The 18,676-nt window shown below is 41.3% G+C and overlaps 1 protein-coding gene and 1 long non-coding RNA gene across 3 annotated transcripts in view; both read left to right on the top strand.

Annotated features, from left to right (window-relative positions):
• Positions 1 to 273, top strand: part of LOC144262008 (uncharacterized) — a 34,634-nt gene extending 34,361 nt beyond the window's left edge. The window contains exon 3 of the long non-coding RNA XR_013345483.1: positions 107 to 273. This is a non-coding gene — a long non-coding RNA (uncharacterized LOC144262008). The remainder of the gene's footprint in view (positions 1 to 106) is intronic.
• A 17,297-nt stretch (positions 274 to 17,570) lies between these two features.
• The window catches only part of DST (dystonin), a 468,940-nt gene continuing 467,834 nt past the window's right edge, over positions 17,571 to 18,676 (top strand). For both annotated transcript variants that reach the window (XM_077811595.1, XM_077811594.1), the window contains exons 1-2: positions 17,571 to 17,751; positions 18,228 to 18,262. In XM_077811595.1, the coding sequence (XP_077667721.1) occupies positions 17,571 to 17,751; positions 18,228 to 18,262 (216 nt within the window). The remainder of the gene's footprint in view (positions 17,752 to 18,227; positions 18,263 to 18,676) is intronic.

The following is an 18,676-nucleotide window of genomic DNA, read 5'->3' as shown; positions in this document are numbered from 1 at the left end:
CGACATCTGAAATTAAATTGTTATAAATGGGCTGCTTTGCAGATGGACTCACCACTCATGTACACTACTTTTACTAAATGTTTCTCTGTCTTCCTTTCTCCCACAGGCCAGTTAACTAGCACCTGCTCATTTGGTTTCAGGAGTCCTTCTAGTTCACTGTCATCATTGGGAAGATCCTGAATCCATGAAGTCTCTCCAATTTGTAGCGAATTATCATTTACAAAATCGAACAGCGTGAACTTTTTCATTTTTAAGGGATTTCCTTGTCACACAGCCACAGCCTGAAGAATTTCATAGGAAAAATAATTCTTATTTCATCATGTCACTGGTGTACATGAAGTTTTATAAACAGATTTTTTTTAAAAATCCAGCCCTCTCCTCCTAGAATCTTACAATCTGAGGGCCTCTCTGTGTGAAAATAACCTGTATAGGGGAAGAGAAAACTAGCCCAGTCTCCTGTGAACTCTTCCTTCAAAAGGGGAGAGGGGAAGAGTTTGCCCAGCATACATACAGCCACAGAAGTGGAAAGAGATTTGGTCTCAATGTGCAGCAGCAATCAAAAAAGCAAACAGAATCTTAGGAACCATAAGGAAAGGGATAGATAATGAGAGATAAAATATCATATTGTCTCCATATAAATCCATGGTACACCCACACCTTGAATTCTGCATGCAGATGTGGTCGCCCCATCTCAAAAAGATATATTAGAATTGGAAAAGGTTCAGTAAAGGGCAACAAAAATTATTAGGGGTATGGAACAGCTTCCATAAGAAGAGAGATTAATAAGACTGGGACTTTTCAGCTTAGAAAAGAGACGACTAAGAGGGAAAATGATAGAGGTCTATAAAATCATGACTGTGTGGAGAAAGTAAATAAGGAAGTGTTATTTACCCCTTCTCATAACACAAGAACATGGGGTCACGAAATGAAATTAATAGGCAGCAGGTTTAAAACAAACAAAAGGAAATATTTCTTCACACCATGCACAGTCAACTTGTGGAACTCTTTGCCAGAGGATGTTTTGAAGGCCAAGACTATAACAGGGTTCAAAAAAGAACAAGGTAAGTTCATGGAGGATAGGTCCATCAGTGGCTATTAGCCAGGACGGGCAGGGATGGTGTCCCTAGCCTCTGTTTGCCAGAAGCTGGGAATGAGTGACAGGGAATGGATCACTTGATGATTACCTGTTCATTCCCTCTGGGGTACCTGGCATTAGCCGCTGTCGGAAGACAGGATACTGGGCTAGATGGACCTTTGGTCTGACACAGTATGGCTGTTCTTATGTTCTCCAAACCTATACACTACAGAGGATCCACTGAAGAAAAGGGGCATTCACTACTACTACTACCTGGTCTCCTTATCTGTCTGCCGCAGACTGACTATTATGCCTGGAGTTTGCCTCACCTTATAGTGTCCTGAATGCAGAGGTAAAACCTCTGTGAGATAATACAGACTCAGAAGGCTTAAAGGTACAAAGATGATAAAAACTTCAGACAGTAGTTTACCCTTGCAACTTGAGGTGTATGTATTGTGTATGCTATTTAAAGGGATGTATGACTAAAAGACTATTAATCATCCTTTGGGCAACAAGATGTACAGTACAATTACAGTCATATAGGAGCAACCCAGAACACCAAGGATAAGTGAGTGGATGAAGTCTGACACATCCTGGCAATGGAAAAGTTGACATATATAAGAATTGACAGTCTCAGGACTATTAGACAGTTGGGCTGCCTTTTATGAACTACAGAATAAAAGCTATAAGGAGAACACAGAACCAACATTTGCATTCCCCCCCCCCTTTTTTTTTTACACTAGACTCTTAAAGCAAAGGAAGGAAAGGACTATTTTAATCCTCTTGGCTGTACTGAAAATTCATGGGCGGGGGAAGGGAAGGAACAAAATGCAAACTGAAGTAGTTTGTATTTTAGTTTGTTCTGTTAAAAACAATGTGACATCTAGGCTGAGAAATGGAATAAGAATTATCATCAGTACTCTGTGAAGAGTTTATCAGTAGTACTGTATAGGACTGGGTTGTACTTCTATTTTACATTTTTTCAAGGAAGTGCAATTTCATGAGATTATATTTTCTTTAATATGAATGCAAAGTACTCCACTTAGGAAGGAACAATCAATTGCACACACACAAAATGGGAAATGATTGCCTAGGAGGGAGTACTGCAGAAAGGGATCTGGGAGTCATAGTGGATCACAAGCTATATATGTGTAACAGTGTAACACTGTTGCCAAAAAAAAAAAAAAAGCAAACATCATTCTGGGATGTATCAGCAAAAATGTTGTAAGCAGGACACGAGAAGTAATTCTTCCACTCTACTCTGCACGATAAGGCCTCAGCTGGAGCATTGTGTCCAGTTCTGGGTGCAGCATTTCAGGAAAGATTTGGACCAATTGGAGAAAGTCAAGAGGAGAGCAACAAAAATGATTAAAGGTCTAGAAAACATGACCTATGAGGGAAGATTGAAAAAATTGGGCTTGTTTAGTCTGGAGAAGAGGAGACAGACAGTTTTCAAGTACATAAAAGGTTGTTATAAGGAGGAGGGTGAAAAATTATTCTCCTTAACCTCTGAGAATAGGACAAGAAGCAGTGGGGTTAAATTGCACCAAGGGAGGTTTAGGTTGGACATTAGGAAAAACTTCCCCATTGTCAGGATTTGTTAAGCACTGGAACAAATTGCCTAGGGAGTTTATGGAATCTTCGTCATTGGAGGATTTTAAGAACAAGTTAAACACTCCTCAGGAATGGTCTAATTATCAGGTAGTCCTGCCTTGAGAGAAGGGGACTGGACTAGATGACCTATTGAGGTCCCTTCCAGTCCTATACTTCTATGATTCTCAGAGCAACTAGAAAGCCCCAGATTATCTGAAAACACCCAAAACTTTACACGTAAAGTCTGGGGAAAAGGAATCCCCAAGTCATGAATCACTAGGATCCTGATTCTGCCACCCTTACACACGCTGAGTAGTTCTTTAGTTCACAAGAAGGAATCACTCAACATTGGTGTAGGTGGCAGAATTGAGCCCTCAGGTTGTGCTCCTGCTCCCAGTGAAGTTTTGCCATTGACTTCAATAGGAACAGATGAAGTCCAAAATTCACACTAAAATCAGGCCAATGGAATAGAAATTTGGTCAAAGTGAGATATACGAAGTGCAGGGTTTAAAAGAGGTCTGAGTACATGTGCATGCTCTGACAAACCCACCCTGCTTGACAGGGATAATTAGAGCTTTATCACAGCAGTCATGGACTCTGTAATTTATCATTATTTTAAAAAAATCTGTGACTTCTGAGGATTTTTGCAAGTGGTGGGTGGATATGAGAGTAAACAACTGAACCTATTTCACTGAGAGCCTGCCAACTTAAAAACATGGGACTCTGATAGAAATTAGAAAATAATATTCAGGGCTAGAGATTTGTCACACAGTCATGGATTGCATGACTCCTCTGGTTTTGGGGGGAGAAGTCACAAAGCTTTCACGGCTGCTTTAAAAGGCATCTGTGCTGTGCTGCTGCTCCTGCTGCTTTTGCAGAGGCTGAGGCAAGAAAGCAGCGCTGAAGAGGTGGCAGAGGCTCTCTATCATCCCTCTGCTGCTACTGCAGCACTGAATCAGCATGCAGTCCAGCTGTTTTAAATATATTAGACATGAAATGGTTTAAATCAGTCTTATTGCAACATAAAGGACACGGAGTAAAATAACACAACCTTGGATTTCTTTGGTATTTTTCTTCCCCCCACTGATCTCTTCACACAATTTACTGTGACAAGCTAGAGACCCTCAGGGATAAATACCTACCTGTCTGTTGGCATCTTCTTGAGAAAGTAATTAAAGTGGTTGGAAAGGTAGAACGAAATGTCTGTAATGAAGAAAAGAAAAAGTCCAAGATCCTCCACTTATAGAAGGAAACATCAGGGCCAGTCTTGCAGTTCTTTCACGTGCAAAACTCTCACTGGGGTCAGTAAAAACAACAAGGAGTCCGGTGGCACCTTAAAGACTAACAGATTTATTTGGGCTTAAGCTTTCGTGGGTAAAAAACCCACTTCTTCAGATGGAGTCAGTGGGTGTCTTGCTTGAGTAAGGACTGGATGACAGGATGCATCATCTCCAGGAGACGTTCTCTGACAAAACAGATCACCACAAATGTAAAACAAATGTGTACACACCCTGATTAGGGCATCTAGTTGCTGCTTGGGCAGAATAAGACAGAATAATAGTAAAAACTGCCAAAATTTTCATTTAAAAAAAATGCTGAAATGTGACATTTTGACAATTTATAAACTTTTTTTCCTCAAAACCTTTTCTAAATGGGAGATGTGTTGAAATGGATCTTTTCCAGCAAACAGTTTTAGTTTCAATGAATCAGCATTATCCAATGAAAAAATGTTTAGTCAATAAACTCCAACCAGCTCAACTCATAAGCCTGCACTGTAGAAGAGGGCAGCTTTATAATCTGACCCAGCCTCCAGTAGCTCCACTGGTATAGAGCTCCAGAAAGAGGCTATTTATGCATCTCCCAGCTGACTTAGACCTGTGGTTCTCAAACTTTTGTATTGGTGACCCCTTTCACACAGCAAGCCTCTGAGTGCAACCCCCCTTATACATTAAAAACACATTTTTTTTATATTTAACACGACAGGTAGTCCTCGACTTTATGATGTTCGAGTTACGACAAACAGCACTTACGGCGTTTATAAATTGTCATTGTGGTTTGACTTTACAACGTTGGTTTTGACTTTACAATGCTCAATCTGACATTGTTCCTCTGGGAAATGACATTTTCGACTTAAGACGTGATTTTAAGGAACCAATTGTGTCATAAGTCTGAGGACTGCCTGCTGGAGGTGAAGCGGGGTTTGGGAGTGGAGTCTGACAGCTTGCGACCCCCACGTAATAACCTCATGACCCCCTGAGGGGTCACAACTGCCAGTTTTAGAACCCCTGCCTTAGACTGTCCCATCCTGACAGGGTCCTGGCCACTTTTGAGGCTGTACCAGCTAAGTCCAGTGCCACCATTTCTGCTGGACTTTCTGCTTTTGGAGCCTGGCGTTTAGAATTTATCAGTGTAGAATGAATCTGGTCTTGTGTTCTCAATCTTTTTTTTCTCTGCTTTGGGAGGCTTTATGTCAGAGTCCTGACATTGAGAGTTTTGGTGGATTAAATCATTTTAACTGGGAGAGATGTAATTGTTCACTAATATTACAGTGTGGAGTTACTAACTACAGAAGGGGGTTTTGTACCATTTATTAAAATCCACACTTGCAGGCTTTTGTAAGCAAGATACTTTACAACTGCCAGATTCTCCATCTGAAAACACAAGCTACCCATTTCAGATCTATTGTTCCTTACATTTATTGTTTATTTCTCTTGAGAGACCCACATCTATCCCTAGTTTCTCTGAAATCAGATAGCCTATAGAAGAAGAAAAAAGGTGGAAGCAGCCATTTACATGCTGTGTTGAGGAAACATATATTAATTGGATCCCTAATTTTTGCAGACATGCTCACATCTCACATCCTGAACAGACATTAAATATACAATTTTGCACATAGGATACTGTTACTAAGCAACCAGGAAAGCCAGAATAAGAAAAATAAATACAAAAGTCTTTGTAAAGACATCTCCCTCCCTGTGGCTGACACAGTCTGGTCCAACTCCATTCAGCAGGAGAGCTGGCAGATACCACAATGAGATCACTACTTCTTTTTCCTCTCAGTAAACGTAAAGTATTACAAATTTACAACATGAGATTTTAGCCACTCACTGAATCTGAGTCTGTTCTCCCTGAAGTCAGTGAGAGCTTTGCTATTGATTTCAACAGAAACAAGATCAGGCCCACAATATACAATCCTATACTGTATACCTGTTTCCTATATTTCCAGGATTAATGCCTAGAAAGAAAAGACTAAAATCATGGTATTGTAGTGAAACGTGATCATTCTGAAATTCATACATACTACAATTGTTAACATTTTATATTCACTGCCTTCTGGGTCCAGCCTTTACTAATCCCAGTTCTCACTGGAAAGTCCCTCCGCTAACCAGTTATCAGCAGAAAGGGAGGAAGCTGGGTCTGCTGCAGCCAAAACCACTTCACTCCACACTAGGACACTGGTCCTATTTACAGAGTTTGGTTTTCATTGCTTTTTAAACTGAATTTCCCAAGAAAATTAAAGATATGGGTGCAAAATACCTTGGACTAAAATAAAAACTCAAGAGAATTTAAATGGTCTCATAACAAATTTATAATTAAAAATAAGGCCTTATTAACTATTTTATTTTTCCAGTTCTATGGTCTAATTCTGTTCCCACTGAAGTCAGTGTGAGATTTTATCATTGACTTCAGAGGGAGAAGAATTAGGCCTTTCATGAGGAATGCAGAAGTGCAGTTATTGCTCAAGAGCTTTATAGAGTGATATCATAGTCATTTTATGGGAAAGAATGACTTATGTAGAAGCAAAATCCACAGCTCTCAGGAAAGGTTTACAGAGCCCAGACTTCCCAGAAAAAACAGAGATATTGTGTTGCATATTTAGCTGTAAAATTAGGGGGAAATCTTTCAGAATATCACTACAGAACTTTAAAGTTTGTGTAGATACATTTAAAATTACCCCATATCCACTATCCCAGGGTTTCTCAAACTGGGGGTCGGAACCCCTCAGGGGGTCACGAGGGTATTACCTGGGGGGTCACAAGCTGTCAGTCTCCACCCCAAACCCCACTTTGCCTCCAGCATTTATAATGGTATTAAATATATAAAAAAGTGTTTTTAATTTATAAGTGGGGTCGCACTCAGGCTTCCTATGGGAAAGGGGTCACCAGTACAAAAGTTTTAGAACTACCGCACTACCCCATATCCACTTTCTCTACATAAAAGAATAAATCAGACATCAGAAATTGTAACATACAAAAGCCAGTAGGAGAACACTTTAATCTTCCTGGACATTCTATAATAGATTTAAAAGTAGTCATTCTTCAACAAAAAAACTTCAAAAACAGACTTCAAAGAGAAACTGCAGAACTACAATTCATTTGCAAATTTAACATTATAAATTTGGGCTTGAATAGGGACTGGGAGTAGCTGGCTCACTACAAAAGCAATTTTCCCTCTCTTGGTGTTGACACCTCCTCATCAATTATTGGGAGTGGTCCACATCCACCCTGATTGAACTGGCCCTGTCAGCACGGTACCGTACCACTTGTACGGTAACTCCCTTCTCTTCATGTGCCGGTATATTTATGGCTGCATCTGTAATTTTCATTTCATGCATCTGAAGAAGTGGGTTTTTTACCCACAAAAGCTTATGCCCAAATAAATCTGTTAGTCTTTAAGGTGCCCCCGGACTCCTCGTTGTTTTTATGGATACAGACTAACACGGCTACCCCTCTGATATTTAGCAGGGGGTATAACAGTGAAGTAAATTTTCAGGGCAATGTGTGAGGGAATTTAGCTACACAATTCTTACTATCAGTATCTATCAACTGTACTTCTCCATAACTTAATTATAATGGATGGTTAGTCTGGTATAACTGGCTGTGAAAAATTTTGAGATACTTCTGTGTGAACTGATGCTATTCTCAGTAAGCCATATTATCTTATTTACACAGGTAGTCTCACTGATTTCAGAGTCCCATTGGCATTTGAAGTCTGCAGGGTTTGGCCTATACCTTGTACTGGTTGTCAAAAATCTCCTTGAGGAATCTGTGCGATGATTATTATTTTTCACTGGAGTTTCCTGCATGCTGTGGGCTTCAGCAACCTAGAAATACCTTGAAATATTAATAACTCCTAAGTATATTAATGTCCACCACAAGTACAATTCTGTTTTTAATTATAAGGTTGAAGGATTTTCTTTGAAAATGCTCTAGTTCCTTCACCAAACCATCTATCTTCTTTTGTAATCCTGAGAGATGACAAAGGAAAAATAATGGATTTACTAAGCAGAACTATTTAGTAGCTCAAGGATTATAACAATATTTTAAAATTAGTAATTCATTTAGCTAACAGCTCAATATGTTGTGCAGACTCACAGAGACTGTGGAGATGCCTTTACTGAACTCAGAGGTTTACTTTCATTAGTCGACTTTCAAAGAAACTATCAAGCAAAACTAGTAACACTACAAAGAAAGGGATGTGGTACATTATCTTAGTTCTGCGTACTGGATAAATATCTTAAATAAATAGATATTTGACAGCTCTATGATGGTATATCTACAGTCATGTCTACAAGTTCAACATGTATTTGCTCAGGCACAAATTGACAAGGCCATCACAAATACCACATGGCAATGGGTACAGACTGGCAACCAGAGTAACATTGTGAATAGGAGTGTGCAGATGTTCCTTCCAAAGTTCTTCCAGTGGAAGGGCAATGTCACCAGGAGAAGTTTAACCACAGCCAAAATCAGGCACAAGATATAAACTTAGCACTTGCTCTGAAAAATGGCCAATCAAGAGCCATTTCTCTAAACTACGTGTTATAGTATCTGTTCTGGAAAGATGAATAAAAGGCTGAAGAAAACATCAAAACATCTTTCCACACCCTACTAACATACTTTAAAATTTGTCTGGTAAGAACCTATGACGAGACTTTCTGAGGGAGTTTAAGGCTGGTACAGACTAAATACAGTGCTTACCTCCATCTTTCATATCCCACTACAAAATATAGGTGCTCAAATAGTATGGTGATGCCTGCAGTACAAGAATATACATAGAACAGAACAGAATATTCTAAATGGCCCAACCCTGTTTTTACATGACAACAGACGCTATCCTATTTTGCTGAGCTACTCCATTTTAAAGCTTTATTAATAGTGACCTACTCCCTTCAATTATAAGAGCACTGCAGCAAAATAGGGGCTAGCATATTCAAGGGTGTGCTCATGTCAATATCAACAGTCCAATGGCACTTTGACTGCCTACACTTATGCATTATTTTTTTGGCTTCCCTTGGTAAGTGATTATACATTTAGAAAGGCTGCCTGGTTAATACTTCCAGTGTCTTCTCTTCTATTCCAAATCCCCTGTCCAAAAGTCCTCTTTATGGAACAATACCAGCAGTAGGGGATTGGTTAACTGGTGGTGATCAAGCCTAAGAAAAAGATATTCTGTCCTAGTACCTAGAAGTAGCAAACTTTTTACATGGATCCAAGTCAAAAAATTAAACATAAAAGTGGTCACACTTTTGTTTTGCGCGACCAGAATCCTGCTTTTGTGGTGCATACATGGAGCAGACGCAGCAACGATCATCACTGTAACTTGATGGAACATAAAGGAGCCATATCCTGGAAAGTGTCATTGTAACAGGGTGGCTTGCCTTTAAGAGCTGGAGGGCCTAGGCCTACTAACCCTGATTACAATGGAGTCACGCCTGGCTATAAGAGTAGCAGAAAGCTACAATGAAGAAGCTACAGAGCGAGAAAGAAAGAGAAGATGCAGTGAAGGGAATTTTTGTGAGAGTTTTTGAGATTACCAGAGGTGGGAGGCGTGGCAGTATGCTGTGGAAGAGACACTTCTTAGGTCATAGATCACGACCTGCAGTGTAATTGCTTTGTTGTTGTTTTCAATTGTGTGTTGCTGTATTGGGAACATGAATAAAAGTCTAGCCAGAAGGGCCTGGAGACTGAAGTCTGGCCAGATGTGGCTGACTGTTTGCTGGGCATGTAATGGGAAAGCCCCAGAAAAGGGAGAAATTGTTAGCAAAGTACTGCAATGGCACCTCTGGTCATGGGGCGTGCTGAGTAAACGGCAACCCTCTACAACTAGTGTAGCTGGCAAGATTCGCAACTCCCCTCCCACCAAAAAGGAAAGTGGAAACTGAAGGGGTAACAATAAAAAAAGAGATGAAGGACACTGTCCCATTATTCGCAGAACAGCAGCAAAAGACTCAGACCCTGCTGCTGACTTTTGCCAAGTGAACAAAAGGTACAGTTTTCCACCCAGCAGCAGTGGCAGGACTCTCAGTGCCAAAAAGAGGAGCAGTTTCTGCAGTAACTGGAGACATTTACAGGGATGAGGTCAGGGCAGGCCTGGCCCGACATTGGCAAAGCTGGGGTTGGAGGACAATATTGAGGCCTTTGAGCGGGTTCCTTGCCTTGCTGGCTGAGAAGACTCCACTTGGGTGGCGAGGGTGGTACCATTTTTGACTGGACAGGCTCAAACCACATTTAGAGCTTTCAGTGACACAGTCAACTCATACCCTGAATGGAAAGCAGCCATCTTAGATTAGGATTGACACTAGAAGCGTACTGGCACAAATTCTGTATCGAGTCATTTCAGCGGAAAGCCCAACCCCATGTGGTAGCTCACAGGTTGCAGGACCTGGCTGATTGGTAGCTGCCAGAGAACTCTCTGGGGAAAGTCATGGACCTAATTGTTTTAGAGCATTTCTTGCAGGTTCTGCCCATGGGAGCTCAAACGTGGGAGAAGCAGTTTAAAAGCTAGCATGAGTGGCAGAAGCAGTGGAAAAGGCAGAGATCCTAGAAAAAAAGAGATTGCCTGTGTACTATGTTGAACAAACTGGAAGGGGAGAGAGCCTGGACAATGCATTCACATAGTTGGCAACACACATAAATTGCAGGAAGATGGGGAAGTTCTCTTCAGGTAGACTTTGCCCTGGCAAGGCTTTAATGGGGTTGGAGTGGGGAGTGTAACATGGTGGCTAGATCTTAAGGGCTGGAGGGCCTAGGCCTAGTCAACCCTGATTACAAAGGAGTCACACATGGGTTGGATCAGGTGGTTCCACTATATGAGCAGCAGGAAGTTGCAACAAGGAAGAAGTTGGAGTGCGGGAGGGCAGGCTACAGTGAGGGGGCTTTTGTGACACTGCTAGAGGCAGGAGGCTTGCCAGTAAGCTATGGAAGGGATACCCTGGAGGACAGAGCTCAAGACCAGCAGAGTAATTGCTATGTTGTTGTTTTCAGTTTTGGTTTGGCGTATTGGGAAAGTGACAAAGGAATAAAAGCCTGACCAGAAGGGCCTGGAGGCTGAAGCCTGGTCAAAAGGGCCTGTGAGAGATGGTTTGGTGGGAATGCCATGGGAGAGCCTCAAAGGGGAGAAATTGTTAGTAGGGCATGGCAGACACACCCCTGGCCACGAGGGGGTGCCCAGTAAATGGCAATCCTGCTACAGTCATCAAGCAATACTTGGATTTCCTTCTGAAGGTGATCAGCTTGTTGTCATGTTGTCACTCAGTCTCTTAGAGCCTCATGTGTGTTGAAATCACTTTTCTCTTATCAACTACCTACTTAGTAGCATGTTGCAGTAACTGACAAACTTCCACATTTACAGATTTGGTGGAGGCATTATTCCATGCTGTGGGCTTAGTTTACGGAGCATTATCAGTGTCATCTGCATTTCAGGAATTTTGCAAGAGGCCAGCACTCCACTCACTAGTGACTACCGTACAGCTTTAAACCTTGCCACTCCTATCTAACAATTAAAAATCCTTTTTTAATATACCTCATTAAATCTAATTCAAATCAGTAAAATGGTATATGTATTTTATATTTTCTGTACGTAACTCCTTTAATGCTAAAGAATCCCAAAGAATTTTACCATAACATACATATGGTACTTCTGAAGTCCAATTGCCTTGGGGCAGACAATTGCGACAAATGAACATAGCACAATAACGTAGAGAGTGGACAAATTTTAACCAAGGACACAGACACACACAACTACTCTAATAAAAAAACAGCATAGTATCTTTAGTGGTATATTTTCTGCAGGGCTTAGACCAGCTTCTCCGTGTGGAAGCTTAACTTGTATCAGCATTTTTGCAGTCAGAAAATGAATTGTGGGTGCACAACTGTATAAATGCACCTTTATCTGATTTGCACCCATGATCAAGTTGTTAGAGGTGCTGCCTTTTAGATCTGCACCAACAACTGAATTGTGGGCATAAAAATTCTGTTACAAGTTCGGTGTGAGCAAATGGAACTTGCAACATAAGGCCACCTGTCTGAAAAGCTACCCTGTCATGTCCATGGAGAGTAGACAGGACCCTGTTTTTTAAAGTGTCATCTGGAAGGCCTACAGATTGTACTGATGGTTTTCCAGAGGCGCAGTGGTCTGGAGGGATGAGCAAATGTATGGTGTTCAGATTATGTGGCCTGGGGCAAGTCACCTAACCTCTCTGGTTTAGCTTCTCTGGCTGTAAACTGAGGCTGGCAATACTTATTTACCTACTTCACAGGGATATTCAGAGAGTTACTTAATGATTGATTAATTAATTAAGTAATGTGCTCTTTAAACATATAAAAACACTGCACTGAACCCTCAATTTAATTGTCTTGAAAGAATGAAGTGTTGAGGTGACCTTGCTGAGATTTGAACCTATAGTTTCACATAGCATAATTTTTAAAACATTAAGGACATTATTCAGTAATGTGAATGTTGGAAAAATCCACACAGAATAGCACTTTCCTTTTTTGTTTTTGTTGTTTGCAACTTCAGGTTTTCTAGAAGAAAGAAATGAGATTTTATTTAAATGATTAGATAATAATTCTACCAGGTAAGGAGTCTTTTAAACAGAATATAGTACAGTTAAGGGTATGTTAATGTTTACTGCTTCTGATAATAAATTACATTTTAGGCTTTGTATTTTTATTTCTTATCTGTTCAGCAGAAGTTGAATAATCAGAACTCAGAGAATTTCAAATTTTGGCAGTGTAGTTTTTATCAGGTCCTTTAAATAAAACTCCAAACACTCCCCCAGAGACTTACTATACAACAAATAAAGTCACAGTAATATATATGAAAGAAAAGGGTTGTACTTTTTCACTTACTCAGGTTTACAGTAATCTTAAACATATCAGTTTCATACATCCAGGTCACCAGATCAGCCAATTATGTGACTTTTTTTTTTTTAAGCAGGGAGTCTTATTACTGTAAACTGAAATATACAGGGTCTGAATCTGTAAGATGCTAAGTGCCTCTTGTGAAATGCTGAGTGCCCTTATCTCTCATTGATCTAGCTCTGTGATGATCTTTGAAAGCACATGCATCCCTTCATCTATGTATAAATTATCAAGGAACACAGGCTAGACTGTGCCTTGGACTTACAGGCCATCATGTGGGGCCAAAAGGGCAGGGAAAAGGGTGGAAACTTGATCCCAACTTGTCAGCCAGTACTGCCCAGCCAGCAGAAGGGTATGTATGGGGGGCGGGAGAGGGGTAATAAATTGCAGCTGTTTAGGTCAGCAGCAAATTACTACATGTCTGGAGGCAGGAGGATGCAGGGAAGGAATCGTGCCCCAGCATCCCATGCTCAGGGCTGTACTTAAAGGCCCAATCTTCCCATACAACTTTTTTCCCCTTTTTCTTTTGCAAAGAAAACCAACTTTTGGATAAACCAACTGTGTGAAATTATCTAATGAGAATGATTCCAATGAGGGGGCCTCCTCCACCACCATCCCATTTCCCTCCTCCATTAAGAACTTTAATTTGCCTTTATTATCCATAATAACCATGGAGTCCCTGGCTGGAACTTGTCTTGTCCTCCCACACTGCCAATGTGAGTAAAACTTTTATTGCCATGCATACCCCACTACTTCCGAACACCTCTGCTGAAATCTTCCCCCATGCCTTTGTTTCCTGTCACCTTGGCCGCTGCAGTTTCCTTTCTCTAGGACCCGCACTAGATGCCAGCTGTCCAGATTCCAGCATGTGCACAATGCTACCTCCAACCTTATACATATAAAGAAGTGCAGCCACATCATGCACATCCTAAAACACCAGCTCTTCCCTCCCTTCGTTCCAATTCAAAATTGTTTCCTTGTTCATAAAACCTTTCACAGATTTTCTTCAGCCTCTCTCAAGGGACTTGTTTCTCAGTACTTCTTGTCCCTGCCCCCTCAGCACTGGCCTCTGTCATTCCACACACTGTTGCTACAGTTGGCTCGAGAGACCTTACCCTGCATCTCCTGTTCTGAAACAGCTTTCAGTATCCCTCCACCTAAAGCACTCTCCCTCCGATGTCAAATCTCACCTGAAAGTACAGCTTTTCTCTTGATTTCCTCCCTTTATTTCTGCCTCTTTTCTCCTATCCGATTCTAAAACTCTGTAATTGTATTAAGACTACCTCTCTAAAAAGCATTTTTGAAAAGAAGTTTGTATCAAAGCTGCTGTACAAATAAATATGTTCTTTTTATCTTTCAGATACACACAGGAAATAAAATGGTATATTTTCCAAATAACTAATAACCTTGTTTCAATTTTTTTTTAAAGTGAAATCCCTTCAATGACTTAATTCTTACTGACCATTATAAGTAATGGTAATAATGTTTTAACTCCTGTACAGAAAAGGAAAATGCTTAGCAAAAACAGAATAATGATGTAATATAAATATTGACAGAGGCAGAGCAGAGGCTAATGTAAATGAGGGGAATGACCCAGTTTGCTGGGGCTCAGAAGCTGACAGCCGTCACTATCTGACATTTGTGCATATATTTCTTGAAATAAACTATTCTCTTTTGCATTTTTCAAATGCAAAAGAGAAGTAGATGTAATGAAATTCATCATGCCTCTTTGGCAAAATAATATCCTAATGTGAGGATTGTGCAATAACCCTTAGGAAAAAAATTATAGCTTTTGCCTTCTAAATGAGCCAATATTACAGATTTACTTGCAGCCAGATGCCTTACTTGCAGCCAAATGCCATTTCTATCCAGAGATAACGAGAAAATACCAACATTCCATGGCTCTTATTCACATCAAGGCATTGTGTGGTCATTGTTACAGTACACTTCCAAGGATCTCCCAAGATCTTTCAATAAATCAATACAGAGTGAAAGGAAAAGTTTTTTTGTGACAGCAACATAGTGCAACAAGACATAACAGTAGGCCAGTGTGCTGTAATGGAGAATACATCAAGTTGTCTCATGCAAGTGAAGCAACGTGGACCTTTTTATAATCTCCAAGTAATCTGCATTAATACAGCCTTACTGCAGTGTACTGCGGTATCAGGAAACATTTCACTGTTGCATCATGATGCAATGCAACCTGATCACATCTGTTATTTCCCAGATAATGAAGAATGTACTCATGTACTCTCAGATAATGCCTGTACCCTATGCTGTTAAACGTTCTATTTATAATGTAATACTACAGAATAATTCTATCACATTATTAAAAAGGTGGGATGAAATATCTCATAACTAAAAAACCACCACCACTATTCTTTTTCTGGGTTAGACACACCATCCACCATCAGTTTTATCCAGAAAAAAAAACCTAGATCAACTAAAAATGGATTTCCACAATCTTAAAAGTCTACTAAGGAGTTATACAACAATTTAGTGATAAATAGGCTGAATTCCATATATTATTTTACCCATACTTACTCAAGGAATCACAATTGGGTTTCTCTCTATAAACTTAGATGGTCTTGTAGTGTATTTTAAATCTAGGTACACACTTGTATCCATACCTTTTGTTATATAAAAGCATAAACAGCACTGCAATTTGATTTACATAAAGTGCATTTGATTATTAATAAAAAGTTTGTAAAATATTTCTCTGAATTGTGTGTGTGCATGTAAGCCACATAAAATGAACACAAATTTATTTACCAATGAGTCCTAACTTTTTAGGATCATTCTGGTAAATATTATTGCATAATATTACCTAAATGTACATGTATTTTTCATGGTGTATTTTTACAATGTAATAAGAGATTTGTATTGTACTTGTGCATAATTTCTGAAAGATAATTCTTAAAGTATTATGCCTTCAGTTACAAATACTGAAACATAGTTGTTATATACATTAACAGTACATAGGATCCATTTGGTTTCTTCATCCCAACGTAACAGTGTGCAATGAAGCTCACTGGAGGTGACATTTGCTGCAGCATATTGCAGTTTACTGCAGGAAGCCAGCATACATGGTATTCTGATATAACTGATTTTGCTGCAGCACCCCACAGCACCAGGGAATTTCCCAACGGGCTTTAAAAGCTAAAATATTTTAGCTAACTGTGTAAATTATACCTCTCTTACAATATACGCTGCATGTATTTTATAACACTAAAAAACGATATTCTGTATGAAGGACAGCTACACAATCTCTTCAGTACTCAGTCAGTTATTGCACTAAACCAGGCAACGGAAATAAACCTCCCTGCAAAAGATGAGGTATCAAAATGCAGTAATATACATAACAATTATTCATTTAAAATATTTTTTCAATTCCGTGTATATCGTTATAGACCTTTCAGGAAACTGGTTTTGACTTGTGTCCCTGCGTTTGCTCTGTACCCTGCTCAGCAAACCTTGTAGCAGTGAAAAGAATACCAGACACTTAGTGAGGCTCTCCCCTCCCCCCAACATTTGCTTAAAACAGAATTGACTCTGAATCCAAATCGAAGTTCTTGGGAATGCAGCTCACACACCAGCACCCTTGAAACCTGCGAACACAGAGAGGGCAAGGGCAGACAAGCTATTGTTTTGTTTTGTTTTAGGATGACACCAAGATAAATCTGCCCCTACCAAAAGGAACTTCTCTTAACGCGTGCCAAAGGCAGAGAGTGGGAGACAAGCGGTCGTAGTGGATTTACTAGAGCAAGCAATGCTTTCGCTGAGCGAAGGGGGGAAAGGAATGAAGGGCGATACGCTACTTCACCGTGTTACTTTCTTGCTTGTGGTTCTGCTTCCCAGCGTCTTGTCTCCTCTTCCGAAGCCGCAAGTGGAAAGATTTTCACCTCCAGAGGGAAGGAAGCAGCCTGCGGGCAGATGCTTTGTCTGGCTGCTTCTCTCTCCACGCCTGGCGGTGGTTCCGCTCGCGGGGCTCTCCGGCTCCGGACACTGTCCCCACACCGTGCAGCGCGCTCTGCCCGGCTCCCGGGAGACACTCCTCCTTGCACCTCCTCTTCATTCCTTACTGTACCTCGCCGCAGCCATGTTCGCTCTCCCCTCTGCAGCAGCTGCAGCTCGTGTGATGTCATCAGCCACCAGCCAGCCAAGTCCAAACCAAAAAAACAAAACCCCCTTGATGAGCAGCCAGAAGCAGCAGCAGCAAACTTTGGGATTCAGCCCCCTTCCTCCTCCTCCCGCCCCTGCTGTAAACTGCCAACCGATGGGCAGCCATCGCCTCAGTGTCAGCAGCAGCATTAAAACAGGGCATTTCTGGGATGCAGGAGCTGGAGGTGCACAGCACGGTGCAATGCCGCGAGACCAGCACAAGTGGGGCCCCCCCTCCATGTTCCAGGGCAGGACTGCGGCTGAGGGCTGCTGATCCATCTGCATCGCCTCGCTCCGCTCGCCCGCTGCTCTCACTTGTGTACAAGCCAGCGGAAAAATCCCCGTTGCTGCTGCGGCTGCTGCCGCCGCCTCCCTCTCGTCTGCTGAGTCATGGACTGAAGCCCTCTCCCCGCTAACTCACTAGCACATCGCAGCAGCGCTGTGTGTGTCTGCTGCAGCCATTCCGGATCCTGATTTCAGGAGCGCGCGGACCAGGAATCATGCCGCTCCTGCTGCCTCGATAAGCAGCCTGCCCGGCGTTGCCCTCCGGGCTGCTCTGCGCTCCAGGCTCAGCCCCGCACACACGCGCTGGAACCATGATCGCCGCAGCGTTCCTGGTTTTGCTGCGCCCGTACAGCATCCAGTGTGCCCTCTTCTTGCTCCTGCTCCTGCTGGGGACCATTGCTACGATTTTATTCTTCTGCTGCTGGCACCGCAAGCTCCAGAAAGGGAGGCATCCTATCAAATCCGTCCTTTCAGGGCGCTCAAGGAGCCGAGGTAAGAGATGCAGCGCCTTCCTTTCCAAGGCAGGAGGAATCTAGTCTCTTTAAATACAAATAAATCCCTCTTTCCCTTCCCAGGTGGGCTCATTTTCTACCTTGGATTTTGTTTCTAAAACGACCGCATAGAGCGCCTTAGCCTCAGTTTATTAGGGCAAAGGCTTTAGAGAATTCAAGCTGAGTCCAGGACTGCGGCAGCCTAGTCTCCACCCATCCCTTAACGAAATCTCAGCTGGTGGGAGGAAAGTAAGGGACTCGAACCTCCTGATTTCTCAAGTGCACCAGAACTTCGCCATCCACTGCTAGCAGATGAATTAAATATAAACGCCTGAGACTGCTGCAAGTTGGGCTTGGAGACTCAGATCTCACTAAAGAATCTGCACAAGACAACAAGCACTGAAATCAAACTCGTTAATTTAAGTGAATCTGAAACTAAGCCAGATGCAGTCCTATGTCTTTCTCTTTTCCTTCCAGATGCTGTAATGAGAACTCATCACTGTCGCTCCGAGGTAATTTATTTAGCACGCAATTTCAAGGTCAGAAGAAGTTCTCTTACATGAGTACAAATTGTTAAAGTCTTTATATAAAATCACTTGTTCACTTTTTATTTTGCACGAAAATCCCTATTTTGCACGGAAGCCTTTCACAGAATGTGCCAGTGGTTTATTTAATATTAATTGATATTAATTAATATTAATTGGCCTATTTAATGATCCCTAAGCTTACTTAAATAAGAGCATTGTTTGTTTCATGTACCTGTAATAAGAATGATAGGTAAATACATAAAAAACAGTTGATGCAGGCAATATGGAGATATGCGTGGCTGGTACATATTGACATAGCAGAGCTTCCATTTCTTTGCTGTATTGTCAGTGGTCACCTGTGTTTTGCTGACTTGATATTTCAGAGCTGCTCCCTTCACT

Source organism: Eretmochelys imbricata, chromosome 3, assembly GCF_965152235.1.
Source record: "Eretmochelys imbricata isolate rEreImb1 chromosome 3, rEreImb1.hap1, whole genome shotgun sequence".
Lineage (NCBI taxonomy): Eukaryota > Metazoa > Chordata > Testudines > Cheloniidae > Eretmochelys > Eretmochelys imbricata.
This window is presented reverse-complemented; position numbering and strand designations above follow the sequence as displayed.